Raw genomic sequence first — 23,843 nt, forward strand, 5'->3', positions numbered from 1 at the left:
TATAGGGAATAGGGTGCCATTTGGGACACAGATTCAAACCCACCTACACAAACTGAGGCTATAAATCCCTGGTGTGTTTCTGTCACCATCAGCCTTTTCAATCAGTGACAATCTAACACAATCTAATTCACTTCTCCCTCCTCCAATAGGCATTTAGTTCCTGATCTAACAACTCAGCACACTCTGCTCTGAAATGTCCATTTATCAACGATTCACAGGAAAGAAGATGAGTCGATATGGAGCTCAACTCCGTGAGGTCTCTAGCACTGCAGCATCCAGGGGAAAGATAACATATGAAGCTATTGGCTTGTCACGTCTTACCACAGAAGCACCGACTGAGTGTGTTACAACTATTGAACAGACATTTTGCAGCAGAATGGCTTCAGTCACAAAGCTCAGCATTCTACTGGCCGTTGATGCCTATGAAATGAAAGAACAAGGTGAATAATCCTCCTTTTCCACAACTCCTGTGAGTGAAGACTACTGGTTGATCACCAGATCCTCAGCTGAAGAGAGTCTGCTGCTGTGAATACCTCAAACCCTTCACCTGAGAATTACACCCTGGATGCAGACTTATGGGATCGTCTAAAAGCTATATGTGAATCTGAGGAACAATTCTTATCTCCAGATCAACAACCTCACTCAGTCAGACTCTGGGCGTTACAAGGTGGAGTGCTGGACAAATGGCACAGGGTCCAAACAGAAGAACATAGACCTCACCGTTTGCAGAACTACAGGCAAGAAGCCAGTTGTGCCATTTATCCAGTTAGGAGAGACAGTAGACCTGTTGTGTGGGACGGCAAGGGGTGGTGACAATGTGACCGTCCGGTGGTATTATTTGAACATTTGGGACAACATTAGTTCCCTAGCACCTTTCTTGGAGGACGAAATGGGATGGCAAATGGTTGAGAACAGCTCCACACTACGTATCACCAACTTCACCACTGAGGACAAGATATCTTTTGTTTTAATGGTACTGGAGCCCCAGCAATGTGTTTACTGGGAGTTGATGGAAGTGAGGCCTGAGGCAATGTATCTCCATTGCTCACTGGGAGAAAATGCAGTGCACTGCCTTGCTTTAACACTGACCCCAGTGGAGAAGAGTTGCATACTGGCAGATTTAGAGTTACAACAGCCGTGTGAAAACACCTCTGAGGAAAACCTCACTGGCCAAAGGAAACAAATGTACATGGTGGATGGAAGAGTGTCAGGGAATTACACCCTGGTCATCCCATCACTGATGCTGACCCACACAGGCTTCTGTATATGTTTTAGGGGTTTCAGGATTCTTCAATGCTGTGACCTGCTGGTGTGCTGCAAGTCCGAGTCCCACACAGAGTTCTGCCCAGAGGGAAGAGCAGCTGCTCTCGGCTGTAACGCTGATCTCACTCAGCCTGCTGAGGTTGTATGGTACAGACATAGTTCTGCCCAGAGGGAAGAGCAGCTGCTCTCGGCTGTAACGCTGATCTCACTCAGCCTGCTGAGGTTGTATGGTACAGACAGAGTTCTGCCCAGAGGGAAGGGAAGCTGCTCTCAGCTGTAACGCTGATCTCACTCAGCCTGCTGAGGTTGTATGGTACAGACAGAGTTCTGCCCAGAGGGAAGGGAAGCTGCTCTCAGCTGTAACGCTGATCTCACTCAGCCTGCTGAGGTTGTATGGTACAGACAGAGTTCTGCCCAGAGGGAAGAGAAGCTGCTCTCGGCTGTAACGCTGATCTCACTCAGCCTGCTGAGGTTGTATGGTACAGACAGAGTTCTGCCCAGAGGGAAGGGAAGCTCCTCTCGGCTGTAACGCTGATCTCACTCAGCCTGCTGAGGTTGTATGGTACAGACAGAGTTCTGCCCAGAGGGAAGGGAAGCTGCTCTCGGCTGTAACGCTGATCTCACTCAGCCTGCTGAGGTTGTATGGTACAGACAGAGTTCTGCCCAGAGGGAAGGGAAGCTGCTCTCAGCTGTAACGCTGATCTCACTCAGCCTGCTGAGGTTGTATGGTACAGACAGAGCGCTCTGGTGGACGATGTTATCATGGACACACAAAACATACTGTATGTCTGCCAACGCAGAAATGATTTGAGGATATGGAGGGCTGAATGAACGCATCTAGTTCTCACTCCTCTTTGGTGCGACGTCTCACTGGAGGACAGTGGGAAGTACTAGTGTGCTGTCATCTATGAAGATGTGTGTGTGTCAATGACTAAGACCCATCTGATTTACGTTGAGAGAGATCCCTTTGTTGTCGATTCCACTTTCTATGCAGTGTTCTCGTCATTGCTGGGCTGTGTTCTGCTGGGGATGGTCTGCACTGTGATCACTGTGAACATGAAGACCACGAGAAGAGACTGTGCGTCTCTACAGACTCTGAGGACTTTAGCCCAGACACAGGGACAACAGAGCAATGGAGAGGACGAGGAGAGGGAGGAGAGAGAGGAAAGGGAAGAGAGGCAGGAGAGGGAAGAGAGAGGGGAAAGGACAGAGAGTGAAGAAAGTGAGTTATGAGAGAAGAGAGAGGGGAGGAAGATAGAGGGGAGGATGAGAGAGGGGAGAAAGAGAGAGGGGAGGATGAGAGAGGGGAGAAAGAAAGAGGGGCGCGAAGAGAGAGGGGAGGAAGAAAGAGGGAAGGAAGAGAGAGGGGAGGAAGAGAGAGGGAAGGATGAGAGAGGGGAGTAAGAGAGAGTGGAGGAAGAGAGAGGGCAGAGAGAGGGGAGAAAGAGAGAGGGGAGGAAGAGAGAGGGGAGCGAATAGAGAGGGGAGGAAGAGAGAGGGAAGGAAGAGAGAGGGGAGGGAGGAAGAGAGTGAAGAGAGAAGGGAGGAAGAGAGAGGGGAGGAAGAGAGAGAGGAGGAAGAGAGAGGAGAGAAAGAGAGAGAGGAGGAAGAGAGAGGGGAGGAAGAGAGAGGTGAGGAAGAGAGAAGGGAGGAAGAGAGAGGACAGGATAGAGTTATGAGAGAGGGAAGAGAGAGGGGAGGGAAGAGAGAGGATAGGATAGAGTTATGAGACAGGGGAGAGAAGAGAGAGGACAGGATAGTTATAAGAGAGGGGAGAGAGGACAGGATAGAGTTATGAGACAGGGGAGGATGAGATAGGACAGGATAGAGTTATGAGAGGGGGGGGGGGGAAGAGAGGACAGGATAGAGTTATGAGAGAGGGGAGGGAAGAGAGAGGACAGGATAGAGTTATGAGACAGGGGAGGGAAGAGAGAGGACAGGATAGAGTTATGAGACAGGGGAGGGAAGAGAGAGGACAGGATAGAGTTATGAGAGAGGGGAGGGAAGAGAGAGGACAGGATAGAGTTATGAGAGAGGGGAGGGAAGAGAGAGGACAGGATAGAGTTATGAGAGAGGGGAGGGAAGAGAGAGGACAGGATAGAGTTATGAGACAGGGGAGGATGAGATAGGACAGGATAGAGTTATGAGAGAGGGGAGGGAAGAGAGAGGACAGGATAGAGTTATGAGAGAGGGGAGAGAGAGGACAGGATAGAGTTATGAGAGAGGGGAGGGAAGAGAGAGGACAGGATAGAGTTATGAGAGAGGGGAGGGAAGAGAGAGGACAGGATAGAGTTATGAGAGAGGGGAGGGAAGAGAGAGGACAGGAAAGAGTTATGAGAGAGGGGAGGGAAGAGAGAGGACAGGATAGAGTTATGAGAGAGGGGAGGGAAGAGAGAGGACAGGATAGAGTTATGAGAGAGGGGAGGGAAGAGAGAGGACAGGAAAGAGTTATGAGAGAGGGGAGGGAAGAGAGAGGACAGGATAGAGTTATGAGAGAGGGGAGGGAAGAGAGAGGACAGGATAGAGTTATGAGACAGGGGAGGGAAGAGAGAGGACAGGATAGAGTTATGAGACAGGGGAGGGAAGAGAGAGGACAGGATAGAGTTATGAGAGAGGGGAGGGAAGAGAGAGGACAGGATAGAGTTATGAGAGAGGGGAGAGAAGAGAGTGGGGAGGATAGAGTTATGAGACAGGGGAGGATGAGATAGGACAGGATAGAGTTATGAGAGAGGGGAGGGAAGAGAGAGGACAGGATAGAGTTATGAGAGAGGGGAGGGAAGAGAGAGGACAGGATAGAGTTATGAGACAGGGGAGGGAAGAGAGAGCAGATCATTCTCAAAACTCAAATTAAAACATTTCTTTTTCAAATTGCCTTGAATGATTCCTATTAATATTTTGCAATGTGATACTTTGGTCCCATCTTTTGACTTCTATGTGAACTCATGCTGTATAGGTTCCACCTCTGTTCCTATCTGAGTCTCTCCAGCAAAGTAAACATCACCCTCTTCTAAAATCACATGTCCTTCAGAAAGACCCTGCCTTGGTGCAACCTAACCTCGGCTGACCAAAGGACTTCAATCATCCTCCAACTTGGAGCCATATTTCCACCCAGTTGCACCATGAGAACAAGCCAAAGACCTTCAGTGGTTTGGTGTGTCAGGTCAACATGTTACTGAGATATCCAAGGATATCGGTCGTCGTAGTTTCTCCGCTGTTGTTTTTTTCCACCATATAAATACATTGAAATAATAGTTGGTTATCCAGAGGGTCAAGACAAGACAATATTTACCCATCCTTGAGCAGGACCATGCCAACACTGAAGAGGGCACATGCAGGGTCTGTGAGGAGTCTGTATAAAAGGGAAGACCAGAGTGAAAGGTGATTTTGGGGGGACAAGGAGAGTGAGACTTAAAGCCTGCATAATGACAGCGTATGTGTCAGTGGTGAGTGTAGGTGCTGTGGTCATGCTTACACTGTTATGGATCCTGCTCATCTACCGCCCTGGAAAAGGAGACAAAGTTACACAGGGAGAACCCAATGGATGTCAGTCAGCAGGTAATCAATACAATGCTCTTTCTTCCTTTATGTACTGTACAGTCTATGTCCTACAGGTAAAGGGCCAATTAGCTGTTGAAACACAGACAAAGCCCTCTCCCCATCACTGTTTCGCTATAAAGCTGAGAGATGTGGCTGGAGAAATGTCATCTCTCTCAAATTCATAGACAGAGCTATCCATAATATCAACATGATAGTTGTAACCATGTTTTGACTCTCTACAGTGTTTGTTGACATTTACTTTGTTTACAAACACCGGAGTAAAACAATCTAATATTTTGGTTCTGATGGGGAACAACAGTGGAACTAAGCTCATTAAGGCATTTATAAGTTATATTCTTTAAGAATCAATGGGTACATTTCCTTAATATCATACATATCATGGCTGTAGCAACTGCTGATTGGCCCTTCAAGGGTCTAGGACAATCTATGACAGTCTGTTCAACGATCTATATCAAAAGCTGCTTTACCTGGAACTCCGCTTATCATTAGATTATAGGCTATGAATAGGCCTTATGTAAACCTCAATGTAAACGGTAATAGGACAAGTCATTTTCCATATGGGCACGTGGCTTCGCTTGATTAGCAATGGTCAACAGTAACATTATGAAGAGAATGACAACCAACTTTCCCTTTGTGTACCTACTGTATGTTATCCAGCTCCTCCATCCCAAGCTGTTGGGTCTAGACTTCTGCACTCTTTCTATCAGTTCTTTCCCCGTTCTCTCTCTCCCTCTCTCCCTGGCCCTCTCTCTCTCCCTCTGCTGGGCAACATGCTGGAGCTGGCACACGACCACCTGCCCAGTCACCTGACCTCCCTGGCACGTCGCTATGGCAACATCTACCGCCTCAAGTGTGGCAACACCAGTAATGAAGTCACTTCCAACCAAGTGACTCAAGTTAACTCTGTTTGAAGACAGTTAGAATAGTTGTTGATACATGTAACATCCTCAGTATGTGAACGGTTTCAGTATTACAGTACGTTTGTCTTGACTCTGTATTTTGTGTTTGCTGCAGCCATGGTGGTATTAAACAGTGGTGACATCATCAGAGAAGCCTTGGTGAAGAAATGGTCTGACTTTGCTGGGAGACCACATTCTTACACCGGTAAAGAACACGTTACTAGAACCACCCGAGTATTCCCAGCAACCATCACTCACTTCTGTTACTCTGAGCCAACAGTGCTTTAGATTCAAATGATTTACCCTTCACCTCACTCTCTTTCTTCGCCCTCCATTTCGCCCCACCCTCCCTCATCGCTCCCTCCATCTCTCCCTACCTACCTCCCTCTCTCTCTCTGTCTCTCTCTCTACCCCCTCCCTCTCTCCCTCTGTCTCTCTCTCTACCCCCTCCCTCTCTCCCTCTGTCTCTCTCTCTACCCCCCTCCCTCTCTCTCTCTGTCTCTCTCTCTACCCCCTCCCTCTCTCCCTCTGTCTCTCTCTCTACCCCCTCCCTCTCTCCCTCTGTCTCTCTCTCTACCCCCCTCCCTCCCTCCCTACCTGTCTCTCAGGAGACGTGGTGTCAGGGGGAGGCCGCTCCATCTCTCTGGGGGACTACAGTGAGGAGTGGAGGGCCCATCGCCGTCTGGCCCATAATGCACTGCAACGCTGCTCCCAGCAGTCGCTCCACAGGGTCATCCAGAAACAGGCCCTCCACCTGAGACAAGTAGAGATGAAACACATGACAGTTCTAAACTTGTTTTCGCTTTGTCATTATGGCCTAGTGTGTGTAGATTGATCAGATGTGTATTTATTTAGATTAAGGCTGTAACGTAACAACATTTGGAAAAAGAGAAAGGGTCTGAATACTTTCAGAATGACCTGTATATGTACAAATTCATTGTTTTACACAATATTTTAAAACATTTGATCGGTTTCTCAAAGGAAAGCTTCCCTGACCAAGATGGATGATTGTTTGTCATGTTGCTAGGATCCTAATCTGGGTTAAACCAGAACTAAAATCTTTTGTAATTTGTTCAGATGCTTGATTAGGTTCTGGGGGTAAGCCTGTTAGAAATAAAGATTTCCGGTTTGTGAAGTATCCACCCTCACAAAAATAATCTCTCAGCTTCAGCGTTCTAGTTCTATATGTAATTATATGGTTGTATGCTCCTGCAATGTTTACTCCACGAAGACCTTCGACCTTTCTGGGGGTCAAAACATTGTAATGAACTATAATGGAGCAGACACCAATGTGCAGGTATTTCGAACCCTTGCACAGAACACAGAACACTTTCTCTACCAAGGGAGGGAACAGCAGCATGGAACAAATACACTGTGTTCTGAGAAGGAATGTAAACCGGCATGTACCAGTACACTGACTGACTCAACTGGAGATTACACAATGCAACACAACCTCAGCAGCATGCCAACCACAACTTAATGATGTATCACGTGTTGTACTTCTTGTTTGTGGCCCTGTGTAATGACGATGTAGTGGTTTCAAATTGAAAAAGTTACAGCCCAAAAAAAGTTGAAGTGACAAGTCAGCGGGGTAACTCATCTTCTTAAGTGGAGGCGATGGATATTTCGTTTACAGTGAGGGAGTTTATATCTGAATATGTAACCTGTGATCCATCAGGTACTGCTGGACTATAACGGCAGAGCTACGGATCTCTCGGAGGACTTCACTGTAGCAGCCAGTAACGTCATCACCACACTGGCCTTTGGGAAAGAGGTGAGGATCACACCTGGGTTCAAATAGTATGTGTTGTCTGCGCTTGATTGAGCTTGCCTGGCACAACGGAACCAATGGAACAGTCCCCAAAAAAGAAACCACACCCATTTGATCTGGCTGCTCCAGGCAGGCTCAATCAAGTATTTGGAAGAAAACCAACACTATTTTAAGCCGACTATCTGTCAGTACTCTGAGTCTGTACAGTGTATACACCAGGAGTGGTACCCTATTCCCTATATAGTGCACTACTTGGGCTTTGGTGAAAATGTAGTGCACTATATAGGGAGTAGGGTGTTATTTGGGACATAACCCAGAATTAGAATGAAGTTTGGCCAAGGGATAACCATGACGGAAATATAGTCATGTATTTTATTAACCACTGCGTGGGTAAGCTATCTAAAAGCAGAGGCACGATAAGCAGTTATATATCACAGTTGGAAAATTGAACCAGGCTGGTTATCTAGTGGGGTTGGTGATCAAATCAAATCAAATTGCATTTGTCACATGTGGCGAATACAACAGGTGTAGACTTTACAGTGAAATGCATACTTACAAGCCCTTAAACAACAATGCAGTTTTAAGAAAAATACCTAAAAAAAAATAAAAATAAAAGTAACAAATCATTGAAGAGCAGCAGTACAATAACAATAGTGAGACTATATACAGGGGGTACCGGTACAGAGTCAATGTGTGGGGGAACCAGTTAGTCGAGGTAATTGAGGTAATATGTACATGTAGGTAGAGTTATTAAATTCACTATGCATAGATAATAACAGAGAGTAGCAGCAGTGTCAAAGAGCAATGCAAATAGTCTAGTTAGTCATTTGATTAGATGTACAGGATTCTTATGGCTTGGGGGTAAAAGCTGTTGAGAAGCCTCTTGGATCTAGACTTGGCGCTCCAGTACTGCTTGCCATGCGGTAGCAGCGAGAACAGTCTATTACCATGGGTGGCTGGAGTCTTTGACAATTTCCAGGGCCTTCCTCTGACACCGCCTGGTAAAGAGGTCCTGGATGGCAGGAAGCTTGGCCCCAGTGATGTACTGGGCTGTACACACTACCCTCTGTAGTACCTTGCGGTCGGAGGCCGAACAGTTGCCATACCAGGCAGTGATGCAACCCGTCAGGATGCTCTCGATGGTGCAGCTGTAGAACCATTTGAGGATCTGAGGACCCATGCCAAATCTTTTCCGTCTCCTGAGGGGAAATAGGTTTTGTCGTGCCCTCTTTATGACTGTCTTGGTGTGCTTGCACCATGTTAGTTTGTTGGTGATGTGGACACCAAGGAACTTGAAGCTCTCAACCTGCTCCCCTACAGCTCTGTCGATGAGAATGTGGACGTGCTCGGTCCTCCTTTTCCTGTAGTCCACAATCATCTCCTTTGTCTTGATCACGTTGAAGGAGAGGTTGTTGTCCTTGCACCACACGGTCAGGTCTCTGACCTCCTCCCTATAGGCTGTCTCATTGCTGTCGGTGATCAGGCCTATCACTGTTGTGTCATCGGCAAACTTAATGATGGTGTTGGAGTCGTGCCTGGCTGTGCAGTCATGAGTGAACAGGGAGTACAGGAGGGGACTGAGCACGCACCCCTGAGGGGCCCCCGTATTGAGGATCAGCGTGGCGGATGTGTTGTTACCTACCCTTACCACCTTGGGGGCGGCCCGTCAGGAAGTCCAGAATCCAGTTGCAGAGGGAGGTGTTTAGTCCCAGGGCCCTTAGCTTAGTGATGAGCTTTGAGGGCACTATGGTGTTGAACGCTGAACTGTAGTCAAAGAATAGCATTCTCACATAGGTGTTCCTTTTGTCCAGGTGCGAAAGGGCAGTGTGGAGGGCAATAGAGATTGCATCATCTGTGGATCTGTTGGGGCAGTATGCAAATTGGAGTGGGTCTAGGGGTTTTGGGATGATTGTGTTGATGTAAGCCATGACCAGCCTTTCAAAGCACTTCATGGCTACAGACGTGAGTGCTACGGGTCAGTAGTCAGTTAGGCAGGTTACCTTAGTGTTCTTGGGCATAGAGACTATGGTGGTCTGCTTGAAACATGTTGGTATTACAGACTCAGACAAGGAGAGGTTGAAAATGTCAGTGAAGACACTTGCCAGTTGGTCAGCGCATGCTCGGAGTACACGTCCTGGTAATCCGTCTGGCCCTGCGGCCTTGTGAATGTTGACCTGTTAAAAGGTCTTACTCACATCGGCTGTGGAGAGCGTGATCACACAGTCGTCTGTGTGTTTTGGGTATGTGTGTGGTGTGCTTACAGTAATAGCCACGCATGGTTAGTTTACTGTTAAGGTTGTGCAACTTTAAGCAATGAATGACACCAAATTGACCAACAACACATTTTGATCCAAAAAACCTCCCACTGGGCAAACACTGGTTGAATCAACGTTGTTTCCACATCATTTCAACGCAAAATCTATGTGATGAAGTTGAATCAACGTGGAAAACTAATTGGATTTGCAAAAACTCATCAACGTAAGGGATTTATTTATTATTTTACCCAACTTTAACCTAAATCCAATGACAAGGTGAAATTTTTAGTTGATTTCACGTTGAATTCACGTTAGTTGACAACTCAAACAAATGTAAATCAAAACTAAACGTTGAACTGATGTCTGTGCCCAGTGGGTTATGTAACAGTACTGTACATTGTTTCAGTGTTGAAGTAATATCTCTTTATATCCCAGTTTAATCTAACAACAACCTGAAAGGGTTTAGCAATCCTTTATACAAGAAAAACGTATTGGTGCTTTATGAATACTGTAAAATCATGTTATAGAAGGTGGAAAAGTGTTATGCCACATATGGTAAAGCATCTACTGTACTACAGTGTGTACTGTAAATAATAATACTGATAATAATTATGATAATACTAGGATAATGATAATAATAATTATGATAATAATAATAATTATGATAATGATAATAATAATAACAAATGGGATTTTTTAATAACTTTTCAACGAGCCAAAGACGCTTTACATACAGTAGTATCAAATGGAATAAGTGGGACTTCCTGTAATAATTTGTAACGGTCATCGTTGCATGAAGAAGTGGACCAAAGCGCAGCGTGGTAAGTGTTCATGATTTATTGAAAAAAACTGAACACTGAATAACAAAAACAACAAAGAGAACGACCGAAACAGTTCTGTCTGGTGCAGACACACAAAACAGAAAACAACTACCCACAAAACACAGGTGGGAAAAGGCTACCTAAGTATGGTTCTCAATCAGAGACAACGATAGACAGCTGCCTCTGATTGAGAACCACACCCGGCCAAACACACAGAAATAGAAAACATAGAACACAAAACATAGAATGCCCACCCCAACTCACGCCCTGACCAAACCAAAATAGAGACATAAAAAGGATCTCTAAGGTTAGAGCGTGACATATATTGATTCATTTGTCTGTGTTTGTGACCCCTGTCTATTTGTCTGTGTCTTTTAGTATGAGAAGAGTTCTGCAGAGCTGCAGAGACTGCATGGCTGTCTTAATGAGATCGTGTCTCTATGGGGCTCTCCCTGGATCTCTGCTCTGGACTCCTTCCCACTGCTCAGGGTCGGTCAAGTTTATACACTCATACTACACTATCTGACAGGGAAACTGCATGCACAGACAGCTACTCTGATACACACATTAAAATGTCTAAAATGGTGCAAACAAAAGTGGGAATATGTGATTCTCTTGTGTAATTATATTGATCTGTTCCCATTTGTCCAAGAAATTGCCCAATCCTCCGTTCTCCCGTCTTCTGAAAGAGGTGGCCAGGAGAGATGACATCATCAGAACACATCTGGATGACTACAGGGTTGGTGTGAATACTGTAGCTTCTTTTTCAAACGTATGTTCAAGTAGCCAGCAGCAAACACAAATACAATCATGTCAAAGTTTTAAAAAAGCATCTGTAATGTAATATTGGTACATTGGTAGCATATGTAATATATGAACTGTATTGCTGCCACAGATGCAGGCACCGAGCAAAACATCTGAGGAAGCCATTGCCATCACAAGCGCTCTCCTCGACGGCCTTGGGAAGCCCCAGGACACAACACAGGGCGTGGTAGGTTCTGGCTTATCATGGTTTACAACCTGAACTCAGATGTAGACGTAAGATAGTAAAGTGAATCCGGGCCCCTACAATTAGTATTATAGGTTACGTTTTGTATAGTATGTATTAATTGAAATTCGTACAATATGTTATGAATTTGCAAAAAGTATGATATGTTGCGAATTCTAATTTGTTGTGGCTAACGTTAGCTAGGTGGCTAAGGCTAACGTTAGAAAGGCTAGGGGTTAGGGTTAGGAGTTAAGGTTGGGGTTTGGAGTTAGATTAAAGGGTTACAGTTTTGGTTAGGGGAAGTGTTAGCTAACATGCTAAGTAGTTGCAAAGCATCTAAAAAGTAGTAAGTAGTTGCACAGTTGCTAATTAGATAAAAGTTATCCGTGACGAGATTCAAACACGCAACCCTTGGGTTGCTAGACGTTCGCGTTAAGTAACTGTCTTTCTTATGTATCCACACCAAACGTAACATATCATACTAATTTGAGTTTTCCAGATTAACCTTGACTATGTTAGGTCTAGTCAATGAGACCAGGCTGTGGTTTATCATGGTAATCAATCAAAATCACATAGCAAATGCTTACAATATCAGCCTACTACTTGCTATAAACATGTAATAGTAAGTGTTATACTGCGCATCCGAAACGGCACCCTATTCCCTAGTGCACTACTTTTGACCATGGCCCTGGTTAAAAGCAGTGCACTATATAGAGAATAGAGTGCCATTTGGGTCACACACATGGTCATGGTCTGCAGTAAGGACATGGTCCATTCACAGGTCCTGACAGACACTCACGTCCACATGGCCACTGTGGACCTTCTGATCGGGGGAACAGAGACAACAGCTGCCTGGCTCAGCTGGACTGTGGCCTTCCTACTGCACAGGCCTGAGGTACACTACAGAACTCTACACACTACACTACACTACAGAACTCTACACACTACAGAACTCTACACAGTACACTACACTACACTACAGAACTCTACACACTACACTACACTACAGAACTCTACGCACTACACTACACTACAGAACTCTACACACTACACTACACTACACTACAGAACTCTACACACTACACTACACTACACTAAAGAACTCCATACACTACGCAACACTACAGAACGCAATACACTACAGAACTCAATACACTACACTACAGAACTCTATACACTACACTACAGAACTCTATACACTACACTAGAGAACTCTATACACTACACTACAGAACTCAATACACTACACTACAGAACTCTATACACTACACTACAGAACTCTATACACTACACTACAGAACTCTATAGACTACACTAGAGAAATCTATACACTACACTACAGAACTCAATACACTACACTACAGAACTCAATACACTACACAACTCAATACACTACACTACATTACTCTATACACTACACTACAGAACTCTATACACTACACTACAGAACTCTATACACTACACTACAGAACTCTATACACTACACTACAGAACTCTATACACTACACTACACACTACACTACAGAACTCTATACACTACAGAACTCTACACACTACACTACAGAACTCTATACACTACACTACAGAACTCTATACACTACACTACAGAACTCTATACACCACGCAACACTACAGAACTCTATACACTACAGAACTCTATACACTACACTACAGAACTCCATACACTACACTACAGAACTCTATACACTACACTAGAGAACTCTATACACTACAGAACTCTATACACTACAGAACTCTATACACTACACTAGAGAACTCTATACACTACAGAACTCTATACGCTACAGAACTCTATACACTACACTACAGAACTCTATACACTACACTACAGAACTCTATACACTACACTAGAGAACTCTATACACTACAGAACTCTATACACTACACTAGAGAACTCTATACACTACAGAACTCTATACGCTACAGAACTCTATACACTACACTACAGAACTCTATACACTACACTACAGAACTCTATACACTACACTACAGAACTCTATACACTACAGAACTCTATACACTACAGAACTCCATACACTACAGAACTCTATACACTACAGAACTCTATACACTACAGAACTCTATACACTACAGAACTCTATACACTACAGAACTCTATACACTACACTACAGAACTCAATACACTACACTAGAGAACTCTATACTCTATACACTACAGAACTCTATACACTACAGAACTCTATACACTACAGAACTCTATACACTACACTACAGAACTCTATACACTACAGAACTCTATACGCTACACTAGAGAACTCTATACACTACACTACAGAACTCAATACACTACACTACAGAACTCTATACACTACACTACAGAACTCTATACACTACACTACAGAACTCTATACACTACACTAGAGAACTCTATACACTACACTACAAAACTCAATACACTACACTACAGAACTCAATACACTACACTACAGAACTCAATACACTACACTACAGAACTCAATACACTACACTACATTACTCTATACACTACACTACAGAACTCTATACACTACACTACAGAACTCTATACACTACACTACAGAACTCTATACACTACACTACAGAACTCTATACACTACACTACACACTACACTACAGAACTCTATACACTACAGAACTCTACACACTACACTACAGAACTCTACACACTACACTACAGAACTCTATACACTACACTACAGAACTCTATACACTACACTACAGAACTCTATACACTACGCAACACTACAGAACTCTATACACTACAGAACTCTATACACTACACTACAGAACTCCATACACTACACTACAGAACTCTAAACACTACACTAGAGAACTCTATACACTACAGAACTCTATACACTACAGAACTCTATACACTACACAACTCTATACACTACAGAACTCTATACGCTACAGAACTCTATACACTACACTACAGAACTCTATACACTACACTAGAGAACTCTATACACTACAGAACTCTATACACTACACTAGAGAACTCTATACACTACAGAACTCTATACGCTACAGAACTCTATACACTACACTACAGAACTCTATACACTACACTACATTACTCTATACACTACACTACAGAACTCTATACACTACACTACAGAACTCTATACACTACACTACAGAACTCTATACACTACACTACAGAACTCTATACACTACACTACACACTACACTACAGAACTCTATACACTACAGAACTCTACACACTACACTACAGAACTCTATACACTACACTACAGAACTCGATACACTACACTACAGAACTCTATACACTACGCAACACTACAGAACTCTATACACTACAGAACTCTATACACTACACTACAGAACTCCATACACTACACTACAGAACTCCATACACGACACTACAGAACTCTATACACTACACTAGAGAACTCTATACACTACAGAACTCTATACACTACAGAACTCTATACACTACACTAGAGAACTCTATACACTACAGAACTCTATACGCTACAGAACTCTATACACTACACTACAGAACTCTATACACTACACTACAGAACTCTATACACTACACTAGAGAACTCTATACACTACAGAACTCTATACACTACACTAGAGAACTCTATACACTACAGAACTCTATACGCTACAGAACTCTATACACTACACTACAGAACTCTATACACTACACTACAGAACTCTATACACTACACTACAGAACTCTATACACTACAGAACTCTATACACTACAGAACTCCATACACTACAGAACTCTATACACTACAGAACTCTATACACTACAGAACTCTATACACTACAGAACTCTATACACTACAGAACTCTATACACTACAGAACTCTATACGCTACACTAGAGAACTCTATACACTACACTACAGAACTCAATACACTACACTAGAGAACTCTATACACTACAGAACTCTATACACTACAGAACTCTATACACTACAGAACTCTATACACTACAGAACTCTATACACTACACTACAGAACTCTATACACTACAGAACTCTATACGCTACACTAGAGAACTCTATACACTACACTACAGAACTCAATACACTACACTACAGAACTCTATACACTACACTACAGAACTCTATACACTACACTACAGAACTCTATACACTACACTAGAGAACTCTATACACTACACTACAGAACTCAATACACTACACTACAGAACTCAATACACTACACTACAGAACTCAATACACTACACTACAGAACTCAATACACTACACTACATTACTCTATACACTACATTACAGAACTCTATACACTACACTACAGAACTCTATACACTACACTACAGAACTCTATACACTACACTACAGAACTCTATACACTACACTACACACTACACTACAGAACTCTATACACTACAGAACTCTACACACTACACTACAGAACTCTACACACTACACTACAGAACTCTATACACTACACTACAGAACTCTATACACTACACTACAGAACTCTATACACTACGCAACACTACAGAACTCTATACACTACAGAACTCTATACACTACACTACAGAACTCCATACACTACACTACAGAACTCTATACACTACACTAGAGAACTCTATACACTACAGAACTCTATACACTACAGAACTCTATACACTACACTAGAGAACTCTATACACTACAGAACTCTATACGCTACAGAACTCTATACACTACACTACAGAACTCTATACACTACACTAGAGAACTCTATACACTACAGAACTCTATACACTACACTAGAGAACTCTATACACTACAGAACTCTATACGCTACAGAACTCTATACACTACACTACAGAACTCTATACACTACACTACAGAACTCTATACACTACAGAACTCTATACACTACAGAACTTTATACACTACAGAGTTCCATACACTACAAAACTCTATACACTACAGAACTCTATACACTACAGAACTCTATACACTACAGAACTCTATACACTACAGAACTCAATACACTACAGAACTCTATACACTACACTACAGAACTCAATACACTACACTAGAGAACTCTATACACTACAGAACTCTATACACTACAGAACTCTATAAACTACACTACAGAACTCTATACACTACAGAACTCTACACACTACACTAGAGAACTCTATACACTACACTAGAGAACTCTATACACTACAGAACTCTATACACTACAGAACTCCATACACTACACTACAGAACTCTATACACTAAAGAACTCTATACACTACAGAACTCAATACACTACACTAGAGAACTATATACACTACAGAACTCTATACACTACACTACAGAACTCTATACACTACAGAACTCTACACACTACACTAGAGAACTCTATACACTACACTAGAGAACTCTATACACTACAGAACTCTATACACTACAGAACTCAATACACTACACTACAGAACTCTATACACTAGAGAACTCTATACACTACACTACAGAACTCTATACACTACACTACACTACAGAACTCTATACACTACACTACACTACAGAACTCTATACACTACACTACAGAACTCTATACACTACAGAACTCAATACACTACACTACAGAACTCTATACACTACAGAACTCTATACACTACAGAACTCTATACACTACACTACAGAACTCTATACACTACACTACAGAACTCTATACACTACACTACAGAACTCTATACACTACACTACAGAACTCTATACACTACACTACAGAACTCTATACACTACACTACAGAACTCTATACACTACACTACAGAACTCTATACACTACACTACAGACCTCTATACACTACACTACAGAACTCTATACACTACATAACTCTACACACTACACTACAGAACTCTACACACTACACTACAGAACTCTACACACTACACTACAGAACTCTACACACTACACTACAGAACTCTACACACTACGCTACAGAACTCTATACAATACACTACATAACTCTATACAATACACTACAGAACTCTATACACTACAGAACTCTATAAACTACAGAACTCTATACACTACAGAACTCTATACACTACACTACAGAACTCTACACACTACAGAACTTTATACAATACACTACAGAACTCTACACACTACACTACAGAACTCTATACACTACAGAACTCTATATACTACAGAACTCTATACACTACAGAACTCTATACACTACACTACAGAACTCTATACACTACACTACAGAACTCTACACACTACACTACAGAACTCTATACAATACACTACAGAACTCTATACACTACACTACACTACTCTATACACTACAGAACTCTATACACTACAGAACTCTATACACTACACTACAGAACTCTATACACTACACTACACAACTCTATACACTACACTACAGAACTCTATACACTACACTACAGAACTCTATACACTGCCCTACAGAACTCTATACACTACCCTACAGAACTCTATACACTACCCTACAGAACTCTACACACTACACTACATAACTCTATACACTACACTACAGAACTCTATACACTACACTACAGAACTCTATACACTACATTACAGAACTCTATACACTACACTACAGAACTCTATACACTACACTACACTACAGAACTCTACACACTACACTACAGAACTCTACACACTACACTACAGAACTCTACACACTACACTACAGAACTCTATACACCACACTACAGAACTCTACACACTACACTACAGAACTCTACACACTACACTACAGAACTCTATACACTACACTACAGAACTCTACACACTACACTACAGAACTCTATACACTACAGAACTCTACACACTACACTACAGAACTCTACACACTACACTACAGAACTCTATACACTACATAACTCTACACACTACACTACAGAACTCTACACACTACACTACAGAACTCTATACAATACACTACAGAACTCTATACACTACACTAGAGAACTCTATACACTACAGAACTCTATACACTACAGAACTCTATACACTACACTACAGAACTCTATACACTACAGAACTCTATACACTACAGAACTCTATACACTACACTACAGAACTCTATACACTACAGAACTCTATACACTACACTACAGAACTCTATACACTACACTACAGAACTCTACACACTACACTACAGAACTCTATACACTACACTACAGAACTCTATACACTACACTACAGAACTCTACACACTACACTACAGAACTCTACACACTACACTACAGAACTCTATACACTACACTACAGAACTCAATACACTACACTACAGAACTCAATACACTACACTACAGAACTCTATACACTACACTACAGAACTCAATACACTACACTACAGAACTCTATACACTACACTACAGAACTCAATACACTACACTACAGAACTCTATACACTACACTACAGAACTCTATACACTACACTACAGAACTCTAAACACTACACTACAGAACTCTATACACTACCCTACAGAACTCTATACACTACAGAACTCTATACACTACAGAACTCTATACACTACACTACAGAACTCTATACACTACAGAACTCTATACACTACAGAACTCTATACACTACACTACAGAACTCTATACACTACACTACAGAACTAGATACACTATACTACCACCAGGGGTACGCGGAATGTTGTCTGGAGTACGTCAAATAACAATGTGATTCACACTTTTTAAAAATGTTTTCTGCTTCACATTTTCAAACAGTCCAACGGGGCTATACATTTGGGTGAGGCTTTTTTCCTCGCCTGAGTAGCCTTGTTTCACTGCCAAAAATAAAATTAAACCATTTAGTGTTCAGCGGAATAACAACAATGTCGAATACAGGTAGCCTAGTCAAATAATTAACATGCAATCACATTAACCGTTACTCACGGGAATTCCACTAACGGTCCGTATGTAGCCAAACCTAGCTGCTGCTCATGTTGGTATCTGTACTGATGGCACAAAAGCCATGACCGGGAGACATAGCGGAGTGGTAACATGCGTGCAAGCAAATGCCCCCGACGCCACTTGGGTACACTGCAGCATCCACCGAGAGAGGCTCTTGTTGCCAAGGGAATACCTGACAGCTTGAAAGACGTTTTGGACACTACAGTGAAAATGGTTAACTTTGTTAAAGCAAGGCCCCTGAACTCTCGTGTATTTTCTGCACTATGCAAAGATATGGGCAGTGACCATGTAACGCTTTTACAACATACAGAAGTGAGCTGGTTATGAAGGGGCAATGTATTGACAAGTTTTTTGGAATTGAGAGACGAGCTTAAAGTTTTCTTTAGTGACCATAATTTTCACTTGTCTGACGAGTTTCTCACACGACTGGCCTATCTGGGTGATGTTTTTTCTCGACTAAATGATCTGAATCTAGGATTACAGGGACTCTCCACAACTATATTCAATGTGCGGGACAAAATTGAGGCTATGATTAAGAAGTTGGAGCTCTTCTCTGTCTGCATTAACAAGAACAACACACAGGTCTTTCCATAATTGTATGATTTTTTGTGTGAAAATGAACTCAAGCTTACGGACAATGTCAAATGTGATATATGTGATATGTGATATATGAAGCACCTGAGTGAGTTGGGTGCGCAATTACGCAAGTACTTTCCGAAGTGGATGACACAAACAACTGGATTCGTTATCCCTTTCATGCCCTGCCTTCAGTCCACTTACCTATATCTGAACAAGAGAGCCTCATCGAAATTACAGCAAGCGGTTCTGTGAAAATTGAATTTAATCAGAAGCCACAGACAGATTTCTGGATTGGGCTGCGCTCAGAAAATCCTGCCTTGGCAAATCGCGCTGTTAAGACACTGATGCCCTTTGCAACCACGTACCTATGTGAGAGTGGATTCTCGGCCCTCGCTAGCATGAAAACTAAATACAGGCACAGACTGTGTGGAAAATGATTTACGACTGAGACTTTCTCCAATACATCCCAACATTGCAGAGTTATGTGCATCCTTTCAAGCACACCCTTCTCATTAACCTGTGGTGAGTTATTCACAATTTTAGATAAGGTTTTAAATAAGGTTTTATATGTAAGATGGTTAAATAAAGAGCAAAATTATTGATTACTATTATATTATTATTTGTGCCCTGGTCGCATAAGAGCTCTTTGTCACTTCCCACGAGCCGGGTTTTGACAAAAACTCACACTCATTCTTATGTTTAATAAATGTATCACTACTCTACACACTATACTACAATACACTACACTACACTGTATTCACCAGTGTCCTCAGACCTTTGATATATGCATTACATAGTATTCTATAGACATGGAACTAGACTGAAACCCACAGATGTGTTGTTGACTTGCATTCCATTATAGACTGTAAGTCAAAACTTACGTTTGAGATCACTTCACATGGTGAGATGCTTCTCTCTTTCTCTCTCCCTCCATCTCTCTCACTCTCTCTCCCTCTGTCTCTATTACTCTCTCTCTCTCTCCCTCCATCCATCTCTCTCTCCCTCCATCTCTCTCACTCTCTCTCCCTTTATCTCTCCCTCTGTCTCTATTACTCTCTCTCTCTCTCCCTACATCCATCCATCTCTCTCTCCCTCCATCTCTCTCACTCTCTCTCCCTTTATCTCTCCCTCTGTCTCTATTACTCTCTCTCTCTCTCCCTCCATCCATCTCTCTCTTTCTCTTTCTCTCTCCCTCCATCTCTCTCACTCTCTCTCCCTCTGTCTCTATTACTCTCTCTCTCTCCCTCCATCCATCTCTCTCTCTCTCTTTCTCTCTCCCTCCATCTCTCTCACTCTCTCTCCCTTTATCTCTCCTTCTGTCTCTATTACTCTCTCTCTCTCTCCCTCCATCCATCTCTCTCTCTTTCTCTCTCCCTCCATCTCTCTCACTCTCTCTCTCTTTATCTCTCCCTCTGTCTCTATTACTCTCTCTCTCTCTCCCTCCATCCATCTCTCTCTCCCTCCATCTCTCACTCTCTCTCTCTCTCCCTCTGTCTCTATTACTCTCTCTCTCTCTCCCTCCATCCAACTCTCTCTCTCTTTCTCTCTCCCTCCATCTCTCTCACTCTCTCTCTCTTTATCTCTCCCTCTGTCTCTATTACTCTCTCTCTCTCTCCCTCCATCCAACTCTCTCTCTCTTTCTCTCTCCCTCCGTCTCTCTTACTCTCTCTCTCTCTCTCTCTCTCTCTCTCTCTTTCCTCCTCCCTAGGTGCAGTACAGAGTGTATGATGAGATGTGTTCGGTGCTGGACGGGCGCTACCCTCAGTACAGTGACAGACACAGGCTGCCAGTTCTGTGTGCTGTGATCAGTGAGGTGCTCAGACTCAGACCTGTGGCTCCGCTAGCCGTGCCTCACAGAGCCATCAGAGACAGCAGGTGAATGGAAGATATACCAGGGGAGGCTGGTGGGAGGAGCTATAGGAGGACGGGCTAAAATTGAATAAATGGAACAGAGTCAAACATGTGGTTTGCATTTATTTGATGTGTTTGACTCCGTTCCATCAAATCCATTCCAGCCATTACAATAAGCCTGTCCTCATATAACCCCTCCCACCAGTCTCCTCTGAGATATACTTACTGTAGTACCATATAGCATTACTGTATAACATTACTGTATATCTTTACTCTATATCTTTACTGTATATCTTTACTGTATATCATTACTGTATATCTTTACTCTATATCTTTACTGTATATCATTAATGTATATCATTACTGTATAAGATTACTCTACAGAGCATCTCAATAAATGCACTGTGGGAAAGTACTGTACAGCTATGTGTAACTTTCACCATCATATGGGAGCTTGTGTTTTGATGCTGTTACTCTGCTTGGTACAGTACATTTGCCCTGCCAACTTCCCTTCTGTGCCGTTCTTCTACCTAAAAGTAATACCTCATCATACAGTACTAATGCATGTTTATACACTGAGTACACAAAACATTAAGAACACCTGCTCTTTCCACGACACAGACTGACCAGGAGAATCAGGTGAAAGCTATGATCCCTTAATGATGTCACTTGTTAAATCCACTTCAGTCAGTGTAGATGAAGGGGAGGAGACAGGTTAAAGAAGGATTTTTAAGTCTTGAGACAATTGGGACATGGATTGTGTATGTGGTGCCATTCAGAGGGTGAATGGGCAAGACAAAATACTCCAATGCCTTAAAATGGGGTAAGTTAGTAGTAGGTGCCAGACGCATCAGTTTGTGTCAAGAACTGGAACACTGCTGGGTTTTTCACGCTCAACAATTTCCTGTGTGTATCAAGAATCGTCCACCACTCAAAGGACATCCAGCCAACTTAACACAACTGTGGGAAACATTGGAGTCAACATGGGCCAGCATCCCTGTGTAACGCTTTCAACACCTTGTAGTCCATGTCCCAATGAATTGAGGCTGTTCTGAGGGAGGGGGGGGTACAACTTAATATTAGGAAGGTGTTCCTAATGTTTGCTATACTCAATGTATGTGCAATGTATAATTCTGTGTCTATTCCATATGTGTTCAGTATTGCAGGCTACTTCATCCCTAAAAACACTGTCATCATCCCCAATTTGTTTGGGGCGCATCATGACCCTGCAGTGTGGACGGATCCCTATGCCTTCAAACCAGGTGCTGGGCTATTGAGTGTACTGGTAATGTCCCAAATGGCATCCTATTCCCTATAGAGTGAACTACTATTGATCAGGGCCCATAAGGCTCAGGTTAAAAGTAGTGCACTATATAGGGAATGGGGTACCATTTGGGATGCAGCCTATCATTCCTTTCACTTGGCTCAGCAACATAGTTCAAGCAGCAGCTAACAGTAGACCCTCTCTCTTTCAGAGCGGTTCCTGGAGGGTGGGGGGGCCTCGACGCGTGCTCTCCTGCCTTTCGGCGGTGGCGCTCGGCTGTGTTTGGGGGAGGCCGTGGCCAAAATGGAATTGTTTCTGTTCACCGCCTACTTGTTGCGTGATTTCCAGTTCGTACCTGCTGAAAGCCAGACCTCTCTACCAGACCTGACAGGAGTAGCCAGTGTGGTACTCAAAGCCAAGGCCTACACAGTCATAGCACAGCCCAGACCTGGGCCTTGACCTCTCACAGAGTTTGTTCATGTACAGTGATCACATTACATTTCTATCAATCATTAGGCTCTAGAGGAAGTATTCCTGTAAGAGAAGGCATATATTGTGTAGTATTGTGCAGTAATGGTGAAGTAATTGGAATGTATAGAATAATATTTTCTATTTCTAATAAATACTTCCTCTTTTAACAAGGAAGGATGCTTTTCTTACTCCCT

General features: G+C 42.8%; 1 protein-coding gene across 1 annotated transcript; it reads left to right on the forward strand.

Annotated features, from left to right (window-relative positions):
* Positions 1–5,469: 5,469 nt before the first annotated feature.
* LOC129856894 (steroid 21-hydroxylase-like) lies at positions 5,470–23,823 on the forward strand. The gene is made up of 11 exons (XM_055924641.1): positions 5,470–5,685; positions 5,836–5,925; positions 6,329–6,483; positions 7,399–7,494; positions 10,946–11,056; positions 11,220–11,306; positions 11,463–11,558; positions 12,337–12,450; positions 21,772–21,938; positions 23,073–23,176; positions 23,390–23,823. Exons 1-11 carry the CDS (start codon positions 5,592–5,594, stop codon positions 23,635–23,637), a joined length of 1,362 nt encoding a protein of 453 aa, XP_055780616.1. The 5' UTR covers positions 5,470–5,591; the 3' UTR covers positions 23,638–23,823.
* The last annotated feature ends 20 nt before the right edge of the window (positions 23,824–23,843 follow it).

This window comes from Salvelinus fontinalis, chromosome 6 (genome assembly GCF_029448725.1).
Source record: "Salvelinus fontinalis isolate EN_2023a chromosome 6, ASM2944872v1, whole genome shotgun sequence".
In the NCBI taxonomy this organism is placed as follows: Eukaryota; Metazoa; Chordata; class Actinopteri; order Salmoniformes; family Salmonidae; genus Salvelinus; species Salvelinus fontinalis.

Coding starts and splice junctions, on each gene's coding strand:
- LOC129856894 (XM_055924641.1), top strand. CDS start 5,592: ATGCTGGAGCTGGCACACGACCACCTGCCCAGTCACCTGACCTCCCTG. Junction 12,451..21,771: donor TCCTACTGCACAGGCCTGAG/GTACACTACAGA, acceptor CCTCCTCCCTAG/GTGCAGTACAGAGTGTATGA. Junction 21,939..23,072: donor AGAGCCATCAGAGACAGCAG/GTGAATGGAAGA, acceptor ATATGTGTTCAG/TATTGCAGGCTACTTCATCC.